The sequence below is a fragment of the Muntiacus reevesi genome, chromosome 5, assembly GCF_963930625.1.
Source record: "Muntiacus reevesi chromosome 5, mMunRee1.1, whole genome shotgun sequence".
Lineage (NCBI taxonomy): Eukaryota > Metazoa > Chordata > Mammalia > Artiodactyla > Cervidae > Muntiacus > Muntiacus reevesi.
Genome location: NC_089253.1, coordinates 87,453,765 through 87,477,020, shown reverse-complemented (window position 1 = coordinate 87,477,020; position 23,256 = coordinate 87,453,765). Strand labels below are relative to the sequence as shown.

The following is a 23,256-nucleotide window of genomic DNA, read 5'->3' as shown; positions in this document are numbered from 1 at the left end:
AATGACTCAGAAATAGTGACTTAACAGTGGTTTTTTTGAACACCACTGAAGAACAGTGGACGGAGGTTCGGAGGTTCGTGACATTATATAGGAGGCGGTGATCAAAACCATCCCCAAGATAAAGAAATGCAAAAAGGCAAAATGATTGTCTGAGGAAGCCTTACAAATAGCTGAGAAAAGAGAGAAGCAAAAGGCAAAGGAGAAAAGGAAATATATATCCATCTGAATGCAGAGTTCCAAAGAATAGCAAGGAGAGATAAGAAAACCTTCCTGAGTGATCAATGCAAAGAAATAGAGGGAAACAATACAATGGGAAAGACTGAAGATCTCAAGAAAATTAGAGATACCAAGGAAACATTTCATGCAAAGACGGGCACAATAAAGGACAGAAGCAGTATGGACCTAATAGAAGCAGACGATATTAATAAGAGGTGGCAAGAATACACAACTATACAAAACAGATCTTCATGACCCAGATAACCATGATGGTATGATCACTCACCTAGAGCCAGAAATCCTGGAGTGCGAGGTCAAGTGGGCCTTAGGAAGCATCACTATGAACAAAGCTAGTGGAGGTGATGGAATTCCAGCTGAGCTGTTTCAAATCCTAAAAGATGATGCTGCAAAAATGCTGCACTTAATATGCCAGCAAATTTGGAAAACCCAACAATGGCCACAGGACTGGAAAAGGTCAATTTTCACTCCAATCCCAAAGAAAGGCAATGCCAAAGAATGTTCAAACTATAGCACAGTTGCACTCATCTCACACGCTAGCAAAGTAATGCTCAAAATTCTCCAAGCTAGGCTTCAACAGTGTTTGAACTTCCAGATGTTCAAGCTGGATTTAGAAAAGGCAGAGGAACCAGAGATCAAATTGCCAACATCCGTTGGATCATCAAAAAAGCAAGAGAGTTCCAGAAAAATATCCACTGCTGTTTCATTGACTATGCTAAATCCTTTGTGTGGATCACAACTGTGGAAAATTCTTCAAGAGATGGGAATACCAGACCACCTTACCTTCCTCCTGAGATCTGTATGCAGGCCAAGAAGCAACAGTTAGAACCGGACATGGAACAACGGACTGGTTCCAAGTTGGTCTAAGGCTGTATATTTTCACCCTGCTTATTTAACGTATATGGCAGAGTGTGCATCATGTGAAATGCCGGGCTGGATGAAGCACAAGCTGAAATCCAAGATTGACGGGAGAAATATCAATAACCCCAGATATGCACATGACACCACCCTTATGGCAGAAAGTGAAGAGGAACTGAAGAGCCTCTTGATGAACGTGAAAGAGGAAAGTGAAAAACTTGGCTTAAAACTCAACATTCAGAAAACAAAGATCATGGCATCTGGTCCCATCACTTCATGGCAAATCAATGGGGAAACAATAGAAACTGAGAGACTTTATTTTCTTGGGCTCCACAATCACTGCAGATGGTGACTGCAGCCATGAAATTAAAAAACGCTTGCTCCTTGGAAGAAAAACCATGACCAGCCTAGACAGCATATTAAAAAGCAGAGACTACTTTGCCGAGAAAGGTCCATCTAGCCAAAGCTACAGTTTTTCCAGTAGTCATGTATGGATGTGAGAGTTGGACTCTAAAGGAAGCTGAGTGCTGAAGAATTGATGCTTTTGAACTGTGGTATTGGAGAAGACTCTTGAGAGTCCCTTGGACTGCAAGGAGATCAAGCCAGTCCATTCTAAAGGAAATCAGTCCTGAATATTCACTGGAAGGACTGATGCTGAAGCTGAAACGCCAATACTTTGGCAACCTAATACAAAGAACTGACTCATTTGAAAAGACCCTGATGGTGGGAAAGATTGAAGCCAGGAGGAGAAGGGGACGACAGAGGATGAGATGGTTGGGTAGCATCACTGACTAGATGGACATGAGTTTGAGCAGGTTCTAGGAGTTGTTGATGGACAGGGAAGCCTGGCGTGCTGCAGTCCATGGAGTCACAAAGAGTCAGACATGACTGAGGGACTGAACTGAACTGAACTATATTCGTGAATCCCAGAGTGAACAGATTTAGGATTGTGCCATGTACAGTCATCCTGATCTCAAAGGGTTATACTCGAATTTTTAGTGCCATGGTCAATATATGAAAAAAGCAGTTTCCATAACACACAAGGGCCTGCACTAAAGAATGTCTCTTTAAACTTTCTGTTGGCTGAAGTCTGTAACTAAATTTGTTCACATGCAAATGGTTTTAACTCCTCCATTCCCCAGCTTCCCAACTTGGACCTCAGGAGGTTAACACTTTAGTTAAGTTTCAGAGAAGTAGGAATCCTCTCTCGCCTAGCAGCAGTGATAAGGAAGTAGGGGACTGTGGGAAGAATTCCTTTAATCCATCTCTGTTTCTACTAAGAGTCTGTCTAGATCACGCTGTCTGAAAGGGACCTTCATGAGACCACAGGGTGACTCCGTGTCCTCTTACAGCAAATTTGAGCTCCCTCCTATGTCTGTGTGGACAGTGAGCCTTGAATGCCACAGCAGGCAGCTCCAGGGAGCAGGATCTGAATACTCCCTCCAGCCTTCCCTTGGTGTTTGGTCAATCCCGGAATGAGGACCTTGGAAATGGGAAGATAGTTTGCAGCCTGTTGGGGAGACAGATAAAAAAACTTAACAAACAGGCGATGCATACCCATGAGGGAACAACTCTGGCATTTGGCTGGGTTTAGAGTTTGAAAGTTAGAAGATAACGCATTGGACGTAGAGGGAAGACTGGATCACAGAACTCTGGGGAAGGTGTGGAGGGCGGCTACCCAGTCAAGACCATCTGTAGGCACCAGAGAGCTATTTGGTGACAATAGAGGGCCGCTTACTTACATTTACAACTGTTCTGTGGTCGTTATTTTGGGGATGTGGTTCTCAGGAGCGCAGATCCAGAAACGGGCCACTTCTTCTTGCCTGCTCTGGCTTCTCGGATCTCACCCAAGGAGGGCAGGACTTCACTGAGTTTTCTCCTCCTTGGTAGCATGTTTTTCCCCCGCTTTGGGCACTCATGAAAAGAATGTTTCTTCTAAGGAAAACATGTGTCAACAGAGATGTTACTGTCACGTCTCTGCCTTCATGTACCTTCTTTGTTTTGACTAGTTGACTAGCCAGATACACCCTTGACCTTTCCCTCAGGAAGTTGGGATTTGAGCTGGTTCATATTTTGCTTTAGTTTTGTTGGCTTTCAAAGCTCAGCATTCATGGTCTATAATCTCTTCAGCAAAGTTTGCATATCACCTCTCATTTTTAGCTCAGTAGTCAAAGTAGCCTTGATACCTCTTCCCACCCCTACCTCCAAATGCCTTCATTCATCTCTTCAGCTAATACTGCTGCTTCTCTACGATGAACCCAGGAATGAAACAAAATCCCTCCTCTCATGGAGCTTACATTCCAGGTGGAGAGCCAGGCAATAAGCAAATATTTTTATTTAAGTGGGATGTGAAGCAAATGTATTTTGAGTTCATGACCAACTTAACCTGACTTGTTTTTGAAACAACTTGCTGTGAGGAGAAGGACAGGAGTGGAAACAGAAAGAATAAGTTAGAAAACTATTGGTGCAATCCATTCCAAATCCAGAGATCATTTGTCAGTTACAAGAGTGATAGAGAAAGAGAGATTTGGGGCACATTTGAAAGTTGAGCCTTCAAACCCCCCAGTAGATCCAGGAGGACGTAGGGAGAGGAGTCAGGATGCAGCCTTACATTGAAAGACGTAGAGGAGCAGCCTTGGCAGGCCTCCTGAGGGCCTTTGGGCTTTGGCCACAGCACCCAGGCCTCTTCCAAGAGCTTCAGGGGTGATAGGATAGTAAGCCTGACTTGAGGAAAAGATATGTTTTTATCCTAGACAGTGTTTGAAATGACGGTAGATATTTCACTGGACCAGGAGATAAGAACAGAACTCAGCTACCTGGGAAAGCACTGCTCACTCCTTCCCCTGGTTTCTCTCCCACACGGTGTTTTGCCAGCATCCTTACAACAACAGTTGTCAGACTTCTCTCTGAGCGTTGATGGCAGCCCTCTCTGCCTCCCTCCATATTTTCAGTCAGTTGCATGCTCAGTCACTCCGTTTGTGTGTGACTCTTTGTGACCCCATGGACTGCAGCCTGCCAGGCTCCTCCATCCGTGGGATTTTCCAGGCAAGAATACTGGAGTGGGTTGCCATTTCCTTCTCCAGGGAATCTTCCTGACCCAGGGATCGAACCCTCGTCTCCTGTGTCTCCTTAGTTGGCAGGCAAATTCTTTACCGCTGAGTCACCTGGGAAGCCCCCTTCAGTCAGTTGTTGGGATCTAAATAGCCTGCGGTGTGCCTCTGTCTTAAAGAAGGAACTGAGACTGTGCACAGCAGGAGTGTGTGACTATATCATGTAAATAAAATAGAGTGGTTTGTGTTTTTTACCCATTCCCTTATGGCAGATGATCAGAACTTCTTTTTTTTTTTTTAGTTTTCAGTGGGTTTTGTCATATATTGATATGAATCAGCCATAGAGTTACACGTATTCCCCATCCCGATCCCCCATCCCACCTCCCTCTCCACCCGATTCCTCTGGGTCTTCCCAGCCCACCAGGCCCGAGCACTTGACTCATGCATCCCACCTGGGCTGGTGATCTGTTTCACCACAGATAATATACATGCTGTTCTTTTGAAACATCCCACCCTCACCTTCTCCCACAGAGTTCAAAAGTCTGTTCTGTACTTCTGCGTCTCTTCAGAACTTCTTTTTAGTCTCACTCGGAGAACACAATTAGTAGTAGTATTCTTGGGGTATCCTTTTTACTGAACTTTTTATAAAATTAATCACTGGATTTCTGGTTTCCAAGCCCAAACCAAGCATTACCCAGGTATGGTGCTTGAGACCCGGTGCATGTGGCCTGGTAGGCAGAGTGTTGACGTGGGCCCAGGAGGGCTTTGAGTTGTCCCATCTTTCCATCTCACCCATGGCATGGCCTGTGGCAGATTTCTGTTTCTGTCCCTGTTTTTTTACCTGATTTGCCCACCAGGCACTTTCCTGGCCCTGCAAGTAAGTCTCTTTTAGTTCATGATTCAGGAGTGGCAAGCCTCAGCCTCTCATTTAAATGTGTCTAGAGAGGGGTGTTTTGCTTCACTGGAATCCAGGAACAAATAATGAAAAGTACACCAAGTACAAGGCCGAGGACAGACCAGGCACACTCTTATCAGTCATCTGAAATATGCACAGCCTTTCCAAGACAAATATGGACTCCTGTTTCTAGGAAAACACCAGAAAGTACTTATCAATTACCCTGTATATGGTTTGTGGAAAAAGACAACACCAGCCTACCCTGAAAGCCATAGCAAAGCAGATTCCTCTGGGCAACCGACAGCTGAAGACCGTGAGTTAGAGCCCAGCCTGTGGCCTGGGACTGGTCCACGGAGCCTCTTTCCTCCCTCCTGTGATGCCTGTGTCCCTCCCCCGACACCAGGCAGCTGAGCTCCTCCTGGAAGATGAGGAGCCCGGTGTGCTCTCACTCATGGCCAAAGCCTCTCACTCTTCTTCCTGACCTTTTCCAAGTCTAGAGGTGTCTCTCCAGAGATCCCTAGAAAAATAGAGGATGACCCAGTGGAAGTTCAATAATAATAGCAGTGGCAAGAGTCACCGTTGGCAGAAAGCCCACATTCTGTCCAGCCCAGGCTTGGTGGGCATAGTTTTGTTTGATCCTCGCAGCCATCCTGCAGGGTAGGTACTGCCCTCCTGTTTTCCAGAGAGAACTAGAACTGGGGGTTGAAGAAGTGAACTGACTTGCCCATGATCACATGTCTAGGAAATGGCAACGGTGAAGTTCTTATTCAAAACTGGAGATTTTAACCACTTTCTTCAAGTGCGTTCACAAGGGATACTGAATGTGGGTTTAATGCTGGTCAGCAGATTTAGAGCATATCCTGTATGAAGTGGCATTTTTATCTTAGACGAGGAAGGAAGGGAAGTCATTTTAGCATTAACACGTAACCCTTTTGCTTTTCTGTCCACCTTCCCGCCTTAGGACTCAAGCACAGAGGGTACGGAAGCCACGCTGCTGCACAGGGCCCCAGGGCCTGCTTCCCCGCTACTCGGAGAGCCAGGCAGAGGGCCAGGAGCAGCTCTTCAAGCTGACAGACAACATACAGGACGAATTGTGAGTTGCATCTGTGGGAAACCAGCCCTTTTGGTTCACCAGGTCATCTTCTCTGTCTCTAAGTTTCTGTCCATTTCTGAGTATCATCATGACTCTGAGGCCTGGGAACTGGTCAGAGATTCCTTGGCCCAGATGGGTTTTTGTTTTGTTTTGTTTTCCTGCCACACCAGACAGCATGTAGGATCCTAGTTCCCCAACCAGGGATTGAACCCATGCCCCGTGCATTGAAAGCAAGGAGTCCTAGTCACTGGACTGCCAGGAAAGTCCCAAGCCCAGATGTTTTATACATTTAGATGTAACAGTGGTTCTCAAACTGAATTCCACAGCAGGACCTTAATGTTGGCATTCTCTTTCTAATTAGTTCAAAGAGAGAAGATAAAATGTTCTCAACCCAAAGATTTTTTTTTGCCCTGTAAAATTTTCCTAAACTTTGGTGTGCTGTTGTTGGCGGAAGAATGCTCGTTAAAACAAAACAGATTAACAAATAAACAACTAGTATCTGAAAATTTTGGAAATGCAACGTTCTTAAGGTTGTTTGGCTCCTCTTGAATGTGGAGCCTTGTATACTTAGGATCTTGTTATAACTTCAGTTAGTGAAGTTTTTCCTAATTGATATGTTTGTTGTGTAGAATCACTAACTCATATCCGACTCTTTGTGACCTGATAGACGGCAGCACACCAGGCTCCTCTGTCCTCCACTATCTCCTGGATTTTGCTCAAACTCTTGTCCATTGAGTCAGTGAGCTTGCTGTCTAACCATCTCATCCTCTCTTGTCCCCTTCTCCTCTTACCCTCAATCTTTCCCAGTATCAGGGTCTCTTCCAATGAGTCAGCTCTTCACGTTAGGTGGTCAAAGTATTGGAGTTTCAGCTTCAACCTCAGTCGTTCCAATGAATATTCAGGGTTGATTTCGTTTAGGATTGACTGATTTGATCTCCTTGTAATCCAAGGGACTCTCAAGTGTCTTCTCCAGTTGATATGGTAGAATTCAGTATATCACTATTTTGCAATATTCTTCAGAGACCCCTTTAACATAAAATGCTCTGTAACCTAAATAGGTGTTAGAATCACCAGTCCAAAGAAAGCAGTTAGTCCTGCCCTAGTAAGTAGCAAAATGCTAGTTTAATTTCTTTGAATGCTTATTTATCTCAGGATAAACAAGGTAAGGAGGGTTTAGAGGATCATGAGGGGTTTTTTGTTTTTTATTTTGGTTGATGAAAGGGTATCTGAAGTAGAGGTTAGCTCTTTAAAGAGCCTTCAGTGTCATTGTTACTGATGTGTTAAGCTGACCTCATCTCATAGTTTTGTAGCAGTATTTGAATGGGAATATCGAAAGTCAAATCCAGAATTCATGTGTTGCTTACTGCATAGGAAGGCATCTTCCTGTATTTGGTTTTTTGTAACTCAAACTCCCTTTGTTACTGGAGGGTCTCTCAGTGATGGAGATGTATGACATTATGGTAGTCAGCTCAGGCTGCCAAAAGCCAAATACCACAGACCAAGTGACTTAAACAACAGAAAGTTGTTTGTTGTAGTATTGAGGCTGGGAAGTCTAAGATCAAGGTGCCAACTGATTTGGTTCCTGGTGAAGGCTGTCTTTCCAGTGCAAATGGCCACCTTCTAGCTGTGTCCTCATACGCAGAGAAAGGCTGAACCAGATCTCTGATGGCTCCTATAAAGACACTAATCGTAGAGAATCAGGGCCCCACCCTTATGACCTCATTAAAAGAAAAAAAGAACCTTTATATTTTAAATTATTTATTTTAATTGGAGGATAATTACTTTACAGTATTGTGACAATTTCTGCCATACATTAATATGAATCAGCCACCAGTATACATGTGTCACGCCCATCCTGAAACCCCCTTCCATCACCCTCCCCCCCATCCCTCTAGGTTGTCCCAGAGCACCGGCTTTGGGTGCCCTGCTTCATGCATTGAACTCACACTGGTCATCTGTTTTACATATGGTAATGTACATGTTTCAATGCTATTCTCTCAAATCATCCCACCCTCGCCTTTTCCCACTGAGTCCCAAAGTCTGTTCTTTACATCTGTGTCTCCTTGCTGCCCTGCATGTAGAATCGTCATTACCATCTTTTTAAATCCCATGCATATGCATTAATATACAGTATTTGTCTTTCTCTTTTTTACTTACTTCACTGTGTAATAAGCTCCATTTTTATCTGCCTCATTAGAACTGACTCAAATGTGTTCCTTTTTATGACTGAGTAATATTCCACTGTGTATATGTGCCATAACTTCCTTATCCATTCATCTGCTGATGAACATCTAGGTTGCTTCCATGTCCTGGCTATTGTAAATAGTGCTACTATGAACATTGGGGTACATGTGTCTCCTTCAATTTTGGTTTCCTTGGGGTGTATGCCCGCAGTAGAATTGCTGGGCCTTATGACCTCATTTAACCTTTATTCTTTCCATGCTCCATACAGTCAGTCACACTGGGGTGAGGTCGTCAACATGGGAACTTGGTGGGGACATAATTCTGTCCATAGCATATGTCTCTCTACTCTTTTAGTCGAGCCTCAGCTCTGGCCATCATGCCAATAGCCAAAATCCCCCATGTTTCACTCCAGAAATGACTTTATATTCCTGTCCTCCTTGGGTGACGATCTGGTGCCATCCCTGCCCTTTTTACACTTTCCTGATGGAACTTTTGACTTTTGGATTGGAGGCTCAGAGAGTCATTCCTCAGGTCTAGTGAGACATGGTGCAGAGTCTACTAGCATGGTCACCCCGTGAGGGCCTCAGTTTCTATCTGATCCATTCACTGAAGAATCCTCAGTACATGGAACAATAGATGGCACATATTAGGCACTCAACAGATATTTGCTGAATGAATGAGAGTTGGATGGTTATTGTACATTGTGCTTTTAATTTTATCTCTCACTCACCCTTCCTTGGGCTTCCCTGATAGCTCAATTGATAAAGAATCTGCCTACAATGCAGGAGACCCTGGTTCAATTCCTGGGTCAGGAAGATCCGCTGGAGAAGGGATAGGCTACCCATTCCAGTATTTTTGGGCTTCTCTTGTGGCTCGGCTGGCAAAGAATCCACCTGCAATGTGGGAGACCTGGGTTCGGTCCCTGGGTTGGGAAGATCCTCTGGAGAAGGGAAAGTCTACCCACTCTAGTACTCTGGTCTAGAAAATTCTATGGACTGTATAGTCCATGGGATCGCAAAGAGTCAGACACGACTGAGCAACTTTCACATTCGCTCACCCTTCCTCAAGTCAAACCATGTTTGGACCTCATGAAATTCATTTTCAATACAATGATATATGCCAGAAACATAAGGAGAAATTGTGTAGCATGGCTAACACAGGATTGCTCCCAGTGAAATACAAGCATTGAGTACAGAGCCATGGAAAACTGGAAGCCAGAATCAAAATGAAGTCAGTAAAACAGATTTCATGAAACTCTTGGAATTCATAAGAACTCAGAGAAGATGTTGGCATGAATGACTTCTGACTCTTCAGATGAAAACCATGTGTTGCTACCCCAGTTTGTGTTAAATCTTGCCCATGCATGCTGGAGGAGCCATGTGACTGTAGTCTTCTGCAGTGTACAAGGCAGAAGTCATCAGGAAACCTGGCACATATTTCTCTGAAGTGTCCTCAGTGGTCAGGCTGGGTCTTCATGTTGGAGGCATCACTTTGCAAGAAAGGGGTTTTCAAGAAAAGTTCAGGAGCGCCATAATATACTTCTGACTTTTATCCTAGAATCCTAATTAAAAACATGCTTAAAGACCTAATTATTTGCATATTTTCCTCCAGAGTTAACCCCTTAAAAGGATCTTTAATACCTTGCTCTACTGTTCTAACTAAATATTTCCACATTTTTTTCCAGTTAGACTCACTGTTTCACTTCTGGAAAATATTGTGTAATTACTTCCCGATGCCGTGAAAACCCCACAGAGTCCACAGTGCTGTGGTTACTTCAACTTTGTTCTCCCAGATCAAGTTGCATTTAATTTTTTATTTTATTCAATTAATTAGTATTAAAAGGATAGTTGCTGACATATGATTTAAGGTCTGGTACACTGTAAAGGCTTGAGTTTCTAATGAATCCAGTATTAACTCTGATATGTTGCAAAATTGCCATCACTTTCCATTTTTCTTAATTTTGTTTCTTAAATAGTATTCTGGGTTAAAATGATGGTAAAGGGAAATTTGTTCTATCAGATTACATTAATTTTTTCTGCAACTGGTGTCTAGTATGTAGCCAGACACCTCATTTTCATTAAAAGAAGAAGAAAAAAGTACCTATTTCCAATACACCATCACAGACCAGATTACATACTAGCAATGTAAGCACTAGGGTAGTTCTTTACCTTTTCCAAAAGCTGAGTAGCTGTCCTCACATGCTGTTTTCTTGAGTTTATTTGACAACTTGATTATATTTTTTTAAATGTAGTTTTAGGAAATAATGTTTGTGAGGTTTTTTTTAAAAGATATTATTCAGTGCTTTAAAGAAGGAAGATTTTAAGTTCTCTATCTCAGTTTTAATATTTTGATAGATATACTTAAATATATTTGATTTCCTTTGTAATCCTAAGCATTTTATTTTATGCATTTAAAATCAACATTATCCTTAGAAAGGAATTGTGGTCCTCCCCACAATGCCAACAAGGGGAGAGGAGGGACCATGATCCAGAAATGTTAAGAACTCCTGTTCTGATTAGGAGCCTTTCTAAATGTTTGAAATTTTTAATTATTCAAAATTATTAATTATTTGAGTGTCAGTAGGTTGTGCAGAGGTAAAGAATCCGCCTGCCAATGCAGGAGACATAGGTTCCATCCCTGGGTCGGGAGGATCCCCTGGAGAAGGAAATGGCAACCCACTCTAATTATTCTTGCCTGGAAAAACCCATTCCTGGACAGAGGAGCCCGGTGGGCTTGCAGTCCGTGGGTCGCAGAGAGCTGGACATGATTGAGCACAACACAACATGTGTGTTCCATAAATGTTAAGAGCTCCTGTTCTAATTAGAAATTAGGAGCCTTTCTAGATGTTTGACATTTTTAATTATTCAAAATTATTCTTTATTTTTTAGTATTGTTACTGTGCTAACAAAAAGAGTCCTTATCCTTTAGAGAAATACATGGGTTTATTTACAGAGAAGAGGAAAAGGAATGAATTGAAAGCAACAACTAAGCATCCTCAAAGGGCAGCTGGACCTGGGAAGTGGCTCCAAATGACAGGGTTCCTGTATGTGACCTTGAAGGTGGCGCTTGTCTTTGGGGGAAGCTTGAAAGTCACGCACAGCAGGCCCCTTGAGTCTAGGCAGCATCTTGAAGGCTCTCCCTGTGTCGCTGGGTCACTTGATCTCAATCGAGTCAGGCTACACCCTTGTCCCTTTGGGTTGTGCACTCAATTCTATCTGTTTGTCTGCTCCTCCTCTTTTTTTTTTTTAATCTTTATTGAGATTTTTTTTTTCTTTTAATTCAAGAAAGTATAAAAAGGAAAACAAAAATAGCCTATAAACCCACTGGCCAAATTAATCCTTTCTCTTTTTGATGAAATAAACTCATGTACACAGTTATTAGGAAATTCAAAGAGTACAGAAAAAATCAAGAATAAAATTCTTTCTTGCCCCCTTTGTATGCATACTGTGATATTTGATATATACACCCTTCTTAAGAAACTGCATATAGAAATAGAAGGTAGAACTTTTTTTATCTGAGCACAGGTTATACTGTTTATTCTTATAAACAGTATAATTATTATAACAGTATAATTTATAATTCTTATAAATAGTATAATTTAATTTAACAGCATATAATTATAAATGAAAACCATAAAGTAATAAATGCAATCTCAAAGCAAAAATAAAAAGATCAGACATTTTGAGGAGTGGGATAGAATTCATTGCTTGGATTTTCTAAACCAGGAAATAATCTGTCAATAATCATTGACACTCCTGGAATAAGACAGCTCCCAACTCTTCTGATTGTGAAATGACTATAAAGTGTGGAATATACAGATATATAAATATTAACAGAGTTGATAAAACAAAAACAAACAAAACCCCAAGAGAGTGGGGGAACAAAAGAAAGAAAATCAGTTGAAAAAGGTAATTGAGTCAACTGGCAAATTTCTCTCTCCATAAGGAGCAATCAGTTGGTCGTGAACCTTTTTCCCTGTGGCCTCTTAGAGGGACACACATTTCTCCAACCTGCCGAAGTAAGGACTTGTAGACTCGCAATGAGACCTTCTCCACAGGATCGGGATAACTTGGCATCTGTTGTCAATGGAAGAAAGAAATAACAACAGCCACCCTGGTTGTGCATGTAGATTGATTCTAGTCATCACGGTGGCCCCTCAGAGGAGGTATGGTGATCCTCACTCTACACATGACAGTAGACAGCTCTGAGCCAAGCCTTGTGGCTGGTGACAGGCAGAGCCAGCTGTCACCGAGGATCGGCCGGTCCCTATGGCACACTGGCCTTCGTACTTGGAAACAACATCACTACCTGCCACAGAGCGAGAGGGCTGAAGCCGTTGTGGACAGCGACTTTGGTATTTGTGGTCTGGGATACTGTTCATCGTAGCGGAGCTGCTTCTGCAGCGTTGAACCTTGCCAGGCTCGCCCACTATTAGAACCCATCATCTTGGAGAGTGGTGTAAGCCACATGTCATAGCCTTCCTTTCTCTGAGAAGAAACTTTCTGAAGTTGGTCCCAAGGTCAAAACATCCTCTTTCTCTCCTTTAGGGAGAGTTATAAGTGAAACTTTTAACCAAAGTCTAAAGATCCTGATTTTTTTTTTTATAGAATCATTCCTAGCGTCCACAGAGCACCAGAGGTCTTCTCTGGTTCTCCGTATTTGAAGGGTGTGGCTTACCCAGAGGCTGTGTGTCTCTGGTCACAGTTTTTCACCCTTCCTCCTTCTGAGTTAATAACAGGTCAGTGGGTAGAAGGACACACTCAGGGTCCACCTGAGGCCACATGGCTTTCCTTCCCACGTCATCCCACAATGGTTTGTAATGGTCATCCATTCGTGGGCCGAGAGCAGCCTGCGTGATGCAAGGAGAGTGGGGGTGGTCTAGACTTGGCTTGTGTGAGGCCTTCGCCTCTCGAGTGACACAAAAGGAAGGAGTTCAGGCCTTCTGCAGGGGACAGCCAGGCAGGGAGGGGCATGCCATGCTATGACAACAAAGTGACAGGCGGAGGATGGGATGAGAAGTGCTGGGAGCACTCATGGGTTCAGCTTCTCTTGGCCCATTGAGTTTTGGTTCCTCTCTCTCCGTGACAAATTTGGGGTTGGTCTCCCTTACAGGAGGGGACCCATAATCTGGAGCTCAGTTTTAATTGTTCTTTGTTGTGGTTTCTAGATTTTGTGTGTGTTTTAATGTATGCTATTATGATGAAACCCAAAGCGTTAGTCGTTGGTTGTGAAAGTTCCAGGGAAGCGTTGAGAGGAAAATGGAGGGAGAGGTGGCTGTTGGCTAAGTCGGTGTCCAGGTTCTTGCTCAGACCGAGGGCTGTGACCCTGGCGCTCCAGCTGAGTCCCCACTGTCTCCCTCTCCCCTCCTCTCAGTTATACCCTTGGCTCCAATCTGCTTTTGGTTTGAAACGACTAGAACATGTCATGTAAATGTCCAGAACTTACTGTCTGTATTAACTTCAGGGTATGAATGGGCTCCTGGGCTCACAAAAGAGAGAGATGTGTGGATTTACAAACCGTTCCCCTCCCCTCACATTTCTCTAATGGACATGAATTCTTTTGATGTTGAATTTTTGTCATGGATTTACTGACTTTGTGGTGGAAGCTGGTGGGTAGCATCATCTCTCTCAGATGAAGAAACTGAGCCACAAAGACAGCAGCTGGCCCTGCTGGAGCTGCCCCACCCAGTGGGTCTCCCTGCCCGCTCAGCATGTGTCCCCTCTGCCGAGTGGGGTGGCTCTGAGTCAGGCATCCCAGCTCAGAGCCACCCTTCCTCCTCCCTTCCACCCAGAAGTCATGCTGGCTGGACAGAAGACTTGCACCATCTGTGACCTCTTAGAAGGGAGTCTGTTTTAAAGAGGTCCACTATGGAAAGGGCTCTAATAATGTCAGCCACCCAGGTGAGGGGTATCAGAGCAGCTGCCCCGATGGAAAGACCTCAGCCCTCTTAGAGGCTATGCGTAAATGTCAGCATCAGCAGGCACCAAATGGGAGAGGGGAGGCGCGGACAATGGGACAGCAGCTCTGCCTCCTATGCTGGACCCGAGGAAAGAGAACAGTCCTCAACTGGATTTTTAATGCCCATCCTGCCCTCGCCCTAATCATGGTGGCTGGCTCTGGGGAGCTCCCCTGAGAACCTGTTACAGCCTCAGTCACCACGTGCCCGGCCCACCTGTGCTCAGAAGCCCTGGGCCGTTTTCGGTTTTTAGGCTAGTTTCCTGGCAAGTTCCAGCCGGCCCCCAGTCCTCCCTTTCTGTGTCAGGAAGCCTTTCTCACCTCTGTCTGTCTCTCTCTCTCACCTTGTCTCCCGCTGGGCCAGCTATCTGAGATTTCACTCGGCCTCTTTAAGTAGTGCTGCTGCCCCCTGGACTCCATCCGAGCTGGGATGTGGGAAATTCTCTGCCGAGTGGCCTGAACACCAAAAGCTGCTGGGTGTTTCTCCTTTTGGCATTCAGACTTTACAAGTCTACATTCTTGGCATTGCCAACCAGTCAGAATAGAACAATAAACCCCAATTTTTTTGTCATGTGAGGCTATAATTAAAATGGCAGCTGGAACCAGGCAGAATTTTAGTGAGTGCTAAGGGGGTGGCCGACTCAGTGGTGGGTGCTCAGGGAGACATGGGCGGGGGTTGGGGGCTGGACTTTAAGAGTACATCAGCTCAGCCAGAGAGCTGAGTACTTATCCAGGACACACAGTGAGAACAAACCAGTGCTCAGCAGTGCTCTTGAAGGTAAGCAAGGAAGCATTCAAAAGTGGGGGTGGGGTTGAGCGTTTCTGGGGAAGCTTCAGAGAGAAGTTAGAACTCGTGAATCCTCAGACTTGAGGAGGAGGTAGAAGGGATGAGGGATGAGGTGTGTTCAGAGTCGGGGACTCTCTGAGCCCAGAGGTGAGCGCGGGCCTAGAGCCAACTTGGGGTGGAGAGAGAACCAGCCTGTCCAGCTGCGGGCAGGCCTGCTCTGTCCCATCAGAGTTTGGCGACCGCTGACCCCAGAACAAAGCCATCCTGGGACCCAGTCCCGAGTCGTTCCAGGGGAGCTGTGGCTCCGAGCAACTGCGATGTGGCGATTCCTCTCAGGACTTCGGGTCCCAGGGGGCCAGGGCCTGACAGCCAGCCTGTCGTCAGCTCTTAGTATTCCTGCCGTCTTTCCCTGTCCCCCGAAGTGGCCGCTCCATTGTGGAAGGCTGTCACAAGAGGCGGCGGAGGCAGCCAGGCCTGGGAGGGCTGTCACAGCCGTTTCCAAGGGTCACTGCTCTTCATTGTAGCCCAGCTGAGAGCTTTGACGCGCATAAATTCCCACTTTAAATCCGCGGCTCCGGGGAAGAAGAGATTTCTTTTATTTTTTTCCTGAGTGACCCCGAAACCTCTAGAATTGATGACTTGAGAGTTATGAAAATCAGGATTATAGCTTTCCCTGAGAATGCACACTTCCTAACAACTCGTGGAGCTCTGAGAATGCGGCGGTGGCTTCACCAGTCAGTCCCCTGTCCCTCAAGGTGTTGAGCTGAGACCGAGTGACCTCTTATTAAAACCATGACAAAAAAGAAGTAGGCGTAGATGTGCAGATAGAGAAGGCATGGCATCCTCTCACACGTCCAGTTAGGTGACCCATTTAATCCCCCTCCCCACTTCCACCTCCATCACCCCCGCCCCTCCCCCACCCTGCCTTCACAGCGAAGCTTCTCAGCTGCTACTTCATCAATGGACCTTTCAAAGCATTGTGTTTTCTTCCTCTCTTTTGCCCAACAAAGCACTGTTATGGTTTCCTCCAAGCCTCGTCCTATGAAAAGGCCATAAAACTGTTTTCTCTCATTGATAATGGTCGGTCCTATTTATCGAGCCCCCCTGTGCTATGCATGCCAGCCTCGCAGCAGCCCTGAGAGGCCAATGCCACTTTTATTCCTAACTGACAGACAAGGAAACAGGGGCTCAGAGTGGGTGAGCCACCCGCCCGTGAGGCAGTGAGCGAGGGAGCCTGGCTGTAAGATCGGTCCCCAGAAACCAGGGCCCACATGGAGCCTCAGCCCTGCCTTGAGCAGCAGCCCCGAAGTCCTGCGTGCCCTCCTCACTCCCCCCTCCCTCCACAGCTTCATCGCCGTGGAGAACATCGACAGCTACTGCGTGCTCATCTCCTCCAAAGCCGTCTACTTCCTGAGAAGCGGAGACTATGTCGACCGAGAGGCCATTTTCCTGGAGGTCAAATATGACGATCTCTACCACTGCCTCGTCTCCAAAGACCACGGGAAAGTGTACGTGCAGGTCACCAAGAAGGCTGTGAACACGAGCAGCGGCGTGTCCATCCCGGGCCCTTCTCACCAGAAGCCCATGGTGAGTGCACACCTGACCCGTCTCCCAGGCCCGCCACTGCCCTGCTGATGCTTCTCAGTGGAAAGGCGTTGCAGCATATGAGGCTTAGGCCTGGCTGCTGTGAATCCCCAGGGGTCCTGCTTCTTACTCCCACAGACAGAAGGTGCTCAGTGTGGTGGATGGGTTGGTGCTGCCCTCCCAGCTTCACCGCTGCTGTCCCTAGGCAGGCTGTTCAACACCTGAGCCCTGGTTTCCCCTCCTTACAGTGTAGGTAGGATTCCTGCCTCTGAGCAGCTGTGAGGACCAGCTGATATGATGCATGCGGCTGTTTTATTCCTAAAATGGGCCTCTTCAGTGCATCGGATCTAAGATATCAGAGCACATGCTGGCTACTTCCTAATTTCCCCTCTAGAATAATTGGAGGCTAACTTTTTTCCTGCACCAAGAAGCAATATGAAGCATAGGCCCCTACCCAGGGTAAAAGCTCAATAAATATTTATAGACAAAATTTACACTTTGCCTCCAAAGGCTATAAGATATTGTTATAGCAGTTAATAACCTGTTAATAACCAACATTCATTAATGGCTTACTATGTGTCAGACTGGATTCTGAGTGCCAGGCTGGATTCTTATAGATTATTTAATGTTGTACTGTTATTTTCCCCACTTGACTGGTAAGGAGGCTTGGTGATGACAGGTGACTTGCTCAGGGTTATCTGGCCAACACCACAAGGAGCTGGGGTTCAAAGCCATGTGCCTGCAAGGCACCAGAGCTGGTGGCCTGGACCAGGTCACTGCTTCTGCTCAGAGCTCGGCAGAAGCCCACTTGAGGGGACCCCATCTCCGACCATGTTCTCACTTGGAGTCTTTTCAGGAACCCTAGGTGTTAAGCTCTGCTCATCTTTCACCTGGAATGCTAGGATTTTCAAGCCTGCATTCGAGAATGACATGCCATTCAAAATGGCCCTGCCTATCTCAGTCTTTCTGCAGATCAGAAACCGCAACCAGCTTGATTGGGCCTCTCTCCCTTGACCTTCTCCCTGCCCAGGAATGTGCTTGGGTTTGGTTTGGCTTGTGTGGGCTCCCCTGGGGTCATTGTCTTAGGTTAGGACCGGTAGATTAACTGAGTTAATACCCAAAAGCCTGAGTATTTCCACAAGTTCCTTTTGGAGGTGGGGAGCCTTGCCCAGCTGCCCTTTCAGCCTTTCAAGGCAAGCAATCTTGCTCCATAAGAAAGGCCTCAAGGCGTTTGTGTGCTTTGAACATCAGCAGACTTTAGATTTGAGTCCCAAGTCTTTGTTCTCACTTGCTCTCACCTCAGCTGATCCTCACACCTCAGAGCACAGTGGTTTCTCAGTACAAGGAGTCCCAAAGGTTGGGGGATTGTGGGTCAGATGCACAGTCACCCTGGGGCCCACCCCAGACCTCAAGTGGGCATTAACTAGGAGTAGGGCCCCGGGGATCTATATCTTAGAAGTACACCCATGCTGTTCAGATCCACAGTCAGGCTGGGAGCTGCTGCCTGGGTGGATTTCAGTGGCTTGCGTCCTGCGCTTCTGTTTGGTTTCCCACTGTGGGGGCAAGTTACTCATTCTGTCCTTTTCCTCAGGTTCATGTGAAATCAGAGGTCCTCGCTATCAAGTTATCACAAGAAATAAACTATGCAAAGAGCCTTTACTATGAACAGCAACTGATGTTAAGACTCAATGAAAACCAAGAGCAGTTGGAGCTGGATTCCTGAGAAACCCCAGCTGCCGGAGGGACATTCCCAAAGACAGACCCCAAACCAATCAGGAGGAGAGAAGCGCATGGGCTTGGCTTAAATTTGAGGAAACCAGAATAAGGTTTGGGGGATGATATCAAGAGGGGAAGTAAATACTGATGAGGAGGGTGCAGATGGAACTGTGTTCATTTGTGGGGCAAGGAATTGCTTTAGATTATGGGGAGGTAATTTTTAAAAGACATCGGTTGAATAACGTTTGAAAAAAAAAAAAGAAAGCATACCAAGATCAATCTAATTTTTAGATTGCCCTGTATTTTGCTAACATGTATATATTGATATATATACAGCTGTGTGTTTGTAAATATATAGAAGCGTTTCTGAACAGGGACTATAATGTGTGTAAAGGATTGTTAACTGTAAAGTAATATAAAATTATATTGGATCTTCTATTGCACTAATTCTACATGTCTAATTCAGGGTACTATCCGTGAAGAGGGATTCTTGCAAGTTGCAGAATATTATGTCTTAGTCTAGGAAACGAGGGTATTCACAGTTGGGTGGGCTGAGGTGAAGTGACGGGTACATCAAGAGTGACACCTTTGACACCTGCGCTCATCCAGGCAGCAGCAGCGAATTGAAGTGTCCAGATCTAGAGCTGGCCCTTGACTCAGATGCATCTTTTATTGATTTCTCCCCCAGTTTAAAGATGGTTCTTAGAGTGTCACAGATTATTTTTTATCTGCCTAAATCTCTGGCTCTCTCCTGACTGGTCTTGCCAGACTTCGAGGTGTGTGCTATTAGCACACATGCACACACACCAGCATTACAAGTTTTTCTTGGGTTATTATCATAAAGGCCAGTCTGAAACATTGGTAGACTCTGATAACTTAGAAGGGAAAAAAACCCCACAGAACTGGGTAACAAATCAAAAGTCCAGAAACATAGCAAAACCCACAGTAAGAATGTTCTCCCTCCTGAGCAGCAGTGAGAAGGGAAGGACCTGGGACTCTCTTCTTCCTAATAAAGCTGCAGGCAGACTCCCAGCTCTGCAGCCCTGGGGACCCGGTGACAGTAACACTGAGATGAGAAGGGAGAAGGAGAGAATCAGAAAAGGGAATGAAATCTGAGTATTAAAAAGCTGTTTTTGTAAGTTTGAGGCCAAGATTTGGCCAAAATAACTTTTGCCCTTGGTTTTAAATTCCAAACAGTGGCAAGGCCTTGGAGTGAGTGCCCTCTTCTCCCTGGGTCTTGTTTGCAGGGTTTTCTCTTTTCTGTATGGAATAACCAAGTTGGGGAGGGGTAGGCCTCACTCTGGAATGAACGACTAGACTTGTGATTTTTAAAATTTTTATTTTAATAAATCTACTCAGTCTCTACCACCATGTCTAACATAGCTGAGATCTAAAAGGACCCAGGGGATCAGTGGATGTGTGGAAGGTTTAGGGGTTTATCACTCATGACCCAGATCCTTCTAAGACACAAATGAAGCTAATCTGTCTTTCTTCCCCCTCCTTGGTGTGTGTGTGTGTCTGTGTCTGTGTCTGTGTGTCTGTGTGTGTGTGTGTGTGTGGGTGTGTGTGTGGTGTGTGTCTGTGTGTGTGTGTAGTTTGTGTGTCTGTGTGTCTGTGTGTGGTGTGTGTGTATTCAAAGAAACAGGAAGGGAGCTTTCATTCAGTGCTAAGTGCTTTGGAAAGCAGTGTCTTCAAGGCTCGTCTTGAGTGCCAGGATTTATATATGGTCTTCACTGAACTCTGTCTTCATGGACAGCAGGGTTGAAACCTGGCTCTTGCAGGAGGTGTGTTTCTGGTTGTTGGGTTGGTTGGTTTTGCCAGGCGGTCATTCTGGCACCAGGTGCCGCCGCCTGCAGGTTTCTCGTCCTCTTCAACAGCCTCCTGCCCTGCACCCCACAAGTGTGGCTTGTGGTTTTTGTCACCAGTCACCCACTGCCTGAGATCATGACCTCCTAAGGATGAGACTCTCAGAGGGTTGATTGTTTGCATCAGTGATTCTTCTGTCACTTTCTGGAATGAAGTCACTTGGAAGTTCTGTTGGATTGAGGAGCTTGGTGTTAGGATTATAAAGGAAATTTCCCTTGGGCCCTAGTGGCACCCAGCATCCTCTGCCCGTGGGAAGTTAGTTGAGGGCTGCGCTCTGGAACGGTGCTTCCCAGAGATTCCAAGAGGGTTCTCAGATGCCCTCCTCCCGGCCACCTTCTAATATCATCAACCCTTGAAACAGTGGCCCAGCTCCTAATTGCACAACCTCCTCTGACATTGTGCCTTAGAAGAGGCAGATGTTAAAATGGGGTCCAAAGACCAAACAGGGTGAGGTTGGGGTTGGTGGGTGTCAATTTAGCTTCTCAAACTCCCTCTGCCCTCTCAGCCCTCATGCCAGGCGTGGGGTAAGGTTTCAGGGGCTCTGGAGAGTTTCCTGGTTTGCCCAGAAAACATCCAAAGCTTTAGAGGAAGCAGGCCCCGGCTATGGCTGCTAAAGGCCCCATTTCCTTTAAAATCAGTGTTTAGCCAGCGATAGCCAAGACTTCGTTACAATAATTTTCTACTGATTTTCTTGCTGCCTCAACTACCCAGTTCCACTCCCAGGAAGAAAAATAAATTGAATCAGGAGAAACCAGGCCAGCAGAAAGCAAAGTCCCCTTGATGCCCTCACCCAGCACATCCAGCTACATCGCTGCCCGATCAGAGCTGCTTTTGTTTGCCCACCAGAAAGGCTGGCCGGTCAGTGCTTCCTGCACCCGGGCCCGCTCACCGCCAACCCGGAAATGGAAACGTGGCCTCTCATCAGTTTGAGTGCCTCGCCCACCCGGTGGTGAGGATGCAGCTCAGAGTTTGGACGACTCCTGGGCCACTTTGTTTATAAGCCTCATCTGTGCCTCAGAATAGCACAGCAGCTGCTTATAAAATACCCAAAATAAAGTTCTGGGTCACCGCTGTGTGAGCACCCCCACACCCACCAATCTGTTGCGACTCTAGAATCTGTTCATGTCAAGTCGTTCTTTCTCTTCCTGTGGAATAAAATGCTCTGTTGACTTCCAAACATGTTGTTTCCTTCTGGTTTCTTGCTGTCCCGTAGATTCTAGAACGGTTGCCGGTGACAAATGCCAAACATCTGATGGTGTTCACAAGCACACGCAGCCCCTCCCTCACTCCAGGGAGGCGGTTCCCAGGCAGCCGTGCACCTCGGGCCTTTGCCTAACTTCCTGTCTCCCGGGCCAGGCTTCATGCTGACCGTGCTCTCCCCACCTCTGTGAGGTAACCAGTCCAGGCCCTGGCAGGATGGAAGGTGTCATGTCCTAGAAGGAGACTGCAGGAGGAAGCAGTTTGGTCACATTCATGGTGCCTACTTGGACTTCCCTGATAGCTCAGTTGGTAAAGAATCTGCCTGCAATGCAGGAGACCCCAGTTCGATTCCTGGGTTGGGAAGATCCACTGGAGAAGGGATAGGCTACCCACTCCAGTATTCTTGGACTTCCCTTGTGGCTCAACTAAGAATCCACCTGCAATGCAGGAGACCTAGGTTCAATCTCTGGGTTGGGAAGATCCCCTGGAGAAGGGAAAGGCTACCCATTCCAGTATTCTGGCCTGGAGAAGTCCATGAACTGCGTACTCCATGGGGTCACAAAGAGTCAGACGCAACTGAGCAACTTTCACTTCACTTCACAGTGCCTACTTGGTATTACTGGACAGGTCAGGAAGGCAGCTGGGCAGGCATTGGAGTCTGGAGTTCCAGAGACGAGTGCAGGCCAAAAGCGCAAGACTGAGCGTCGTCATGCAAGTGACCAGTGAGCAGAGCCTGGATGGAATCTTCAAAGGAGTGGGCAGAAGGTGGGAGGGGCAAGGAAAAGAGATCCTGATCTGAGTCCTGGGGTCTCCAAAGCTTAAGAGTTTAGGCAGATGGAGTGGAGCAGCACCTTCCAGAGATGGATGTGCAGCTGGGAGTGTGTGGGTCCTAGAAGCAATTGTAGACACCAAAAGAAGAGGCTTCCCAAGTGGCTCAGTGTGAAGAAACCACCTGCCAATGCAAGACATGGGTTCAATCCCTGGCCTGGGAAGTTCCCCTGGAGAAGAAAGTGGCAACCCACTCCACTATTCTTGCCTGGGGAACCCCATGGGCAGAGGAACCTTGCAGCCTACAGTCCAGGGGGCTGCAAAGAGTCAGACACAACTGAGGACTGAAACAACAGCAAGAGGAAGAAGGGAGCCTGCTGCTGTGGGAAGTTTTAAACAACAGATTCTAAGTGTTTGCAAACATACAAATGCAAAACAAAAACATAATATCTATGTTATAGCATATGAGGATAACCTCATGGATGTGTGTTCTCACTGTGCTCATGTGATTAGATACAGACATGGAACGCAGGCAGATACAGATCATATATCATTCCCAACATTTGTTTTCATGAAGTTGAAATCGTGTACTTTTCTGCACCTTCTCAGTGTTACCTTGAGGTCGGTATATTGCTGTTCTCTTAAATGTAGCACAATTGGTGTGACTGTTGTGTGCGAACTCAGCGATTCCCATATTGGAGGGCAATCACTGCATTCTCAGGCCACACAGCCCAATAAGAACAGCCTGCGAGAGTCACCCTCCTACGTAGGTGCTTATGCACTAGTTTTATTTCTGGGCAGTAGATTCCCAGCAGCCAGTGGTCTCCATGGATACACACAACGTCGCTTTCCAAACTTGTTGCTGGGGATGTGGAGGGCTGTGGCCCATCTAAGTGCCCTCTCCTGGCACTCCCACCAGAAATGTTAACCAGCCTGAAAGGCGTCTCAGTCACATCTCATTCTTTAGTGAATTACCAGCAGTGAACTTGACCATCTTTTCATTTGTTGTAGGAATTTAAGTTAGGAATGGCTGTGGAATTATAGCAAAAGTCCCTTCGTAGCATCT

At 46.1% G+C, this 23,256-nt stretch overlaps 1 protein-coding gene across 2 annotated transcripts in view; it reads left to right on the top strand.

Annotated features, from left to right (window-relative positions):
• VPS13D (vacuolar protein sorting 13 homolog D) overlaps positions 1–21,399 on the top strand; it is a 265,793-nt gene extending 244,394 nt beyond the window's left edge. For both annotated transcript variants that reach the window (XM_065935730.1, XM_065935729.1), the window contains exons 67-69: positions 5,999–6,130; positions 16,403–16,643; positions 18,232–21,399. In XM_065935730.1, coding sequence (XP_065791802.1) covers positions 5,999–6,130; positions 16,403–16,643; positions 18,232–18,363 — 505 coding nt within the window. In that variant the 3' untranslated portion in view covers positions 18,364–21,399. The remainder of the gene's footprint in view (positions 1–5,998; positions 6,131–16,402; positions 16,644–18,231) is intronic.
• The last annotated feature ends 1,857 nt before the right edge of the window (positions 21,400–23,256 follow it).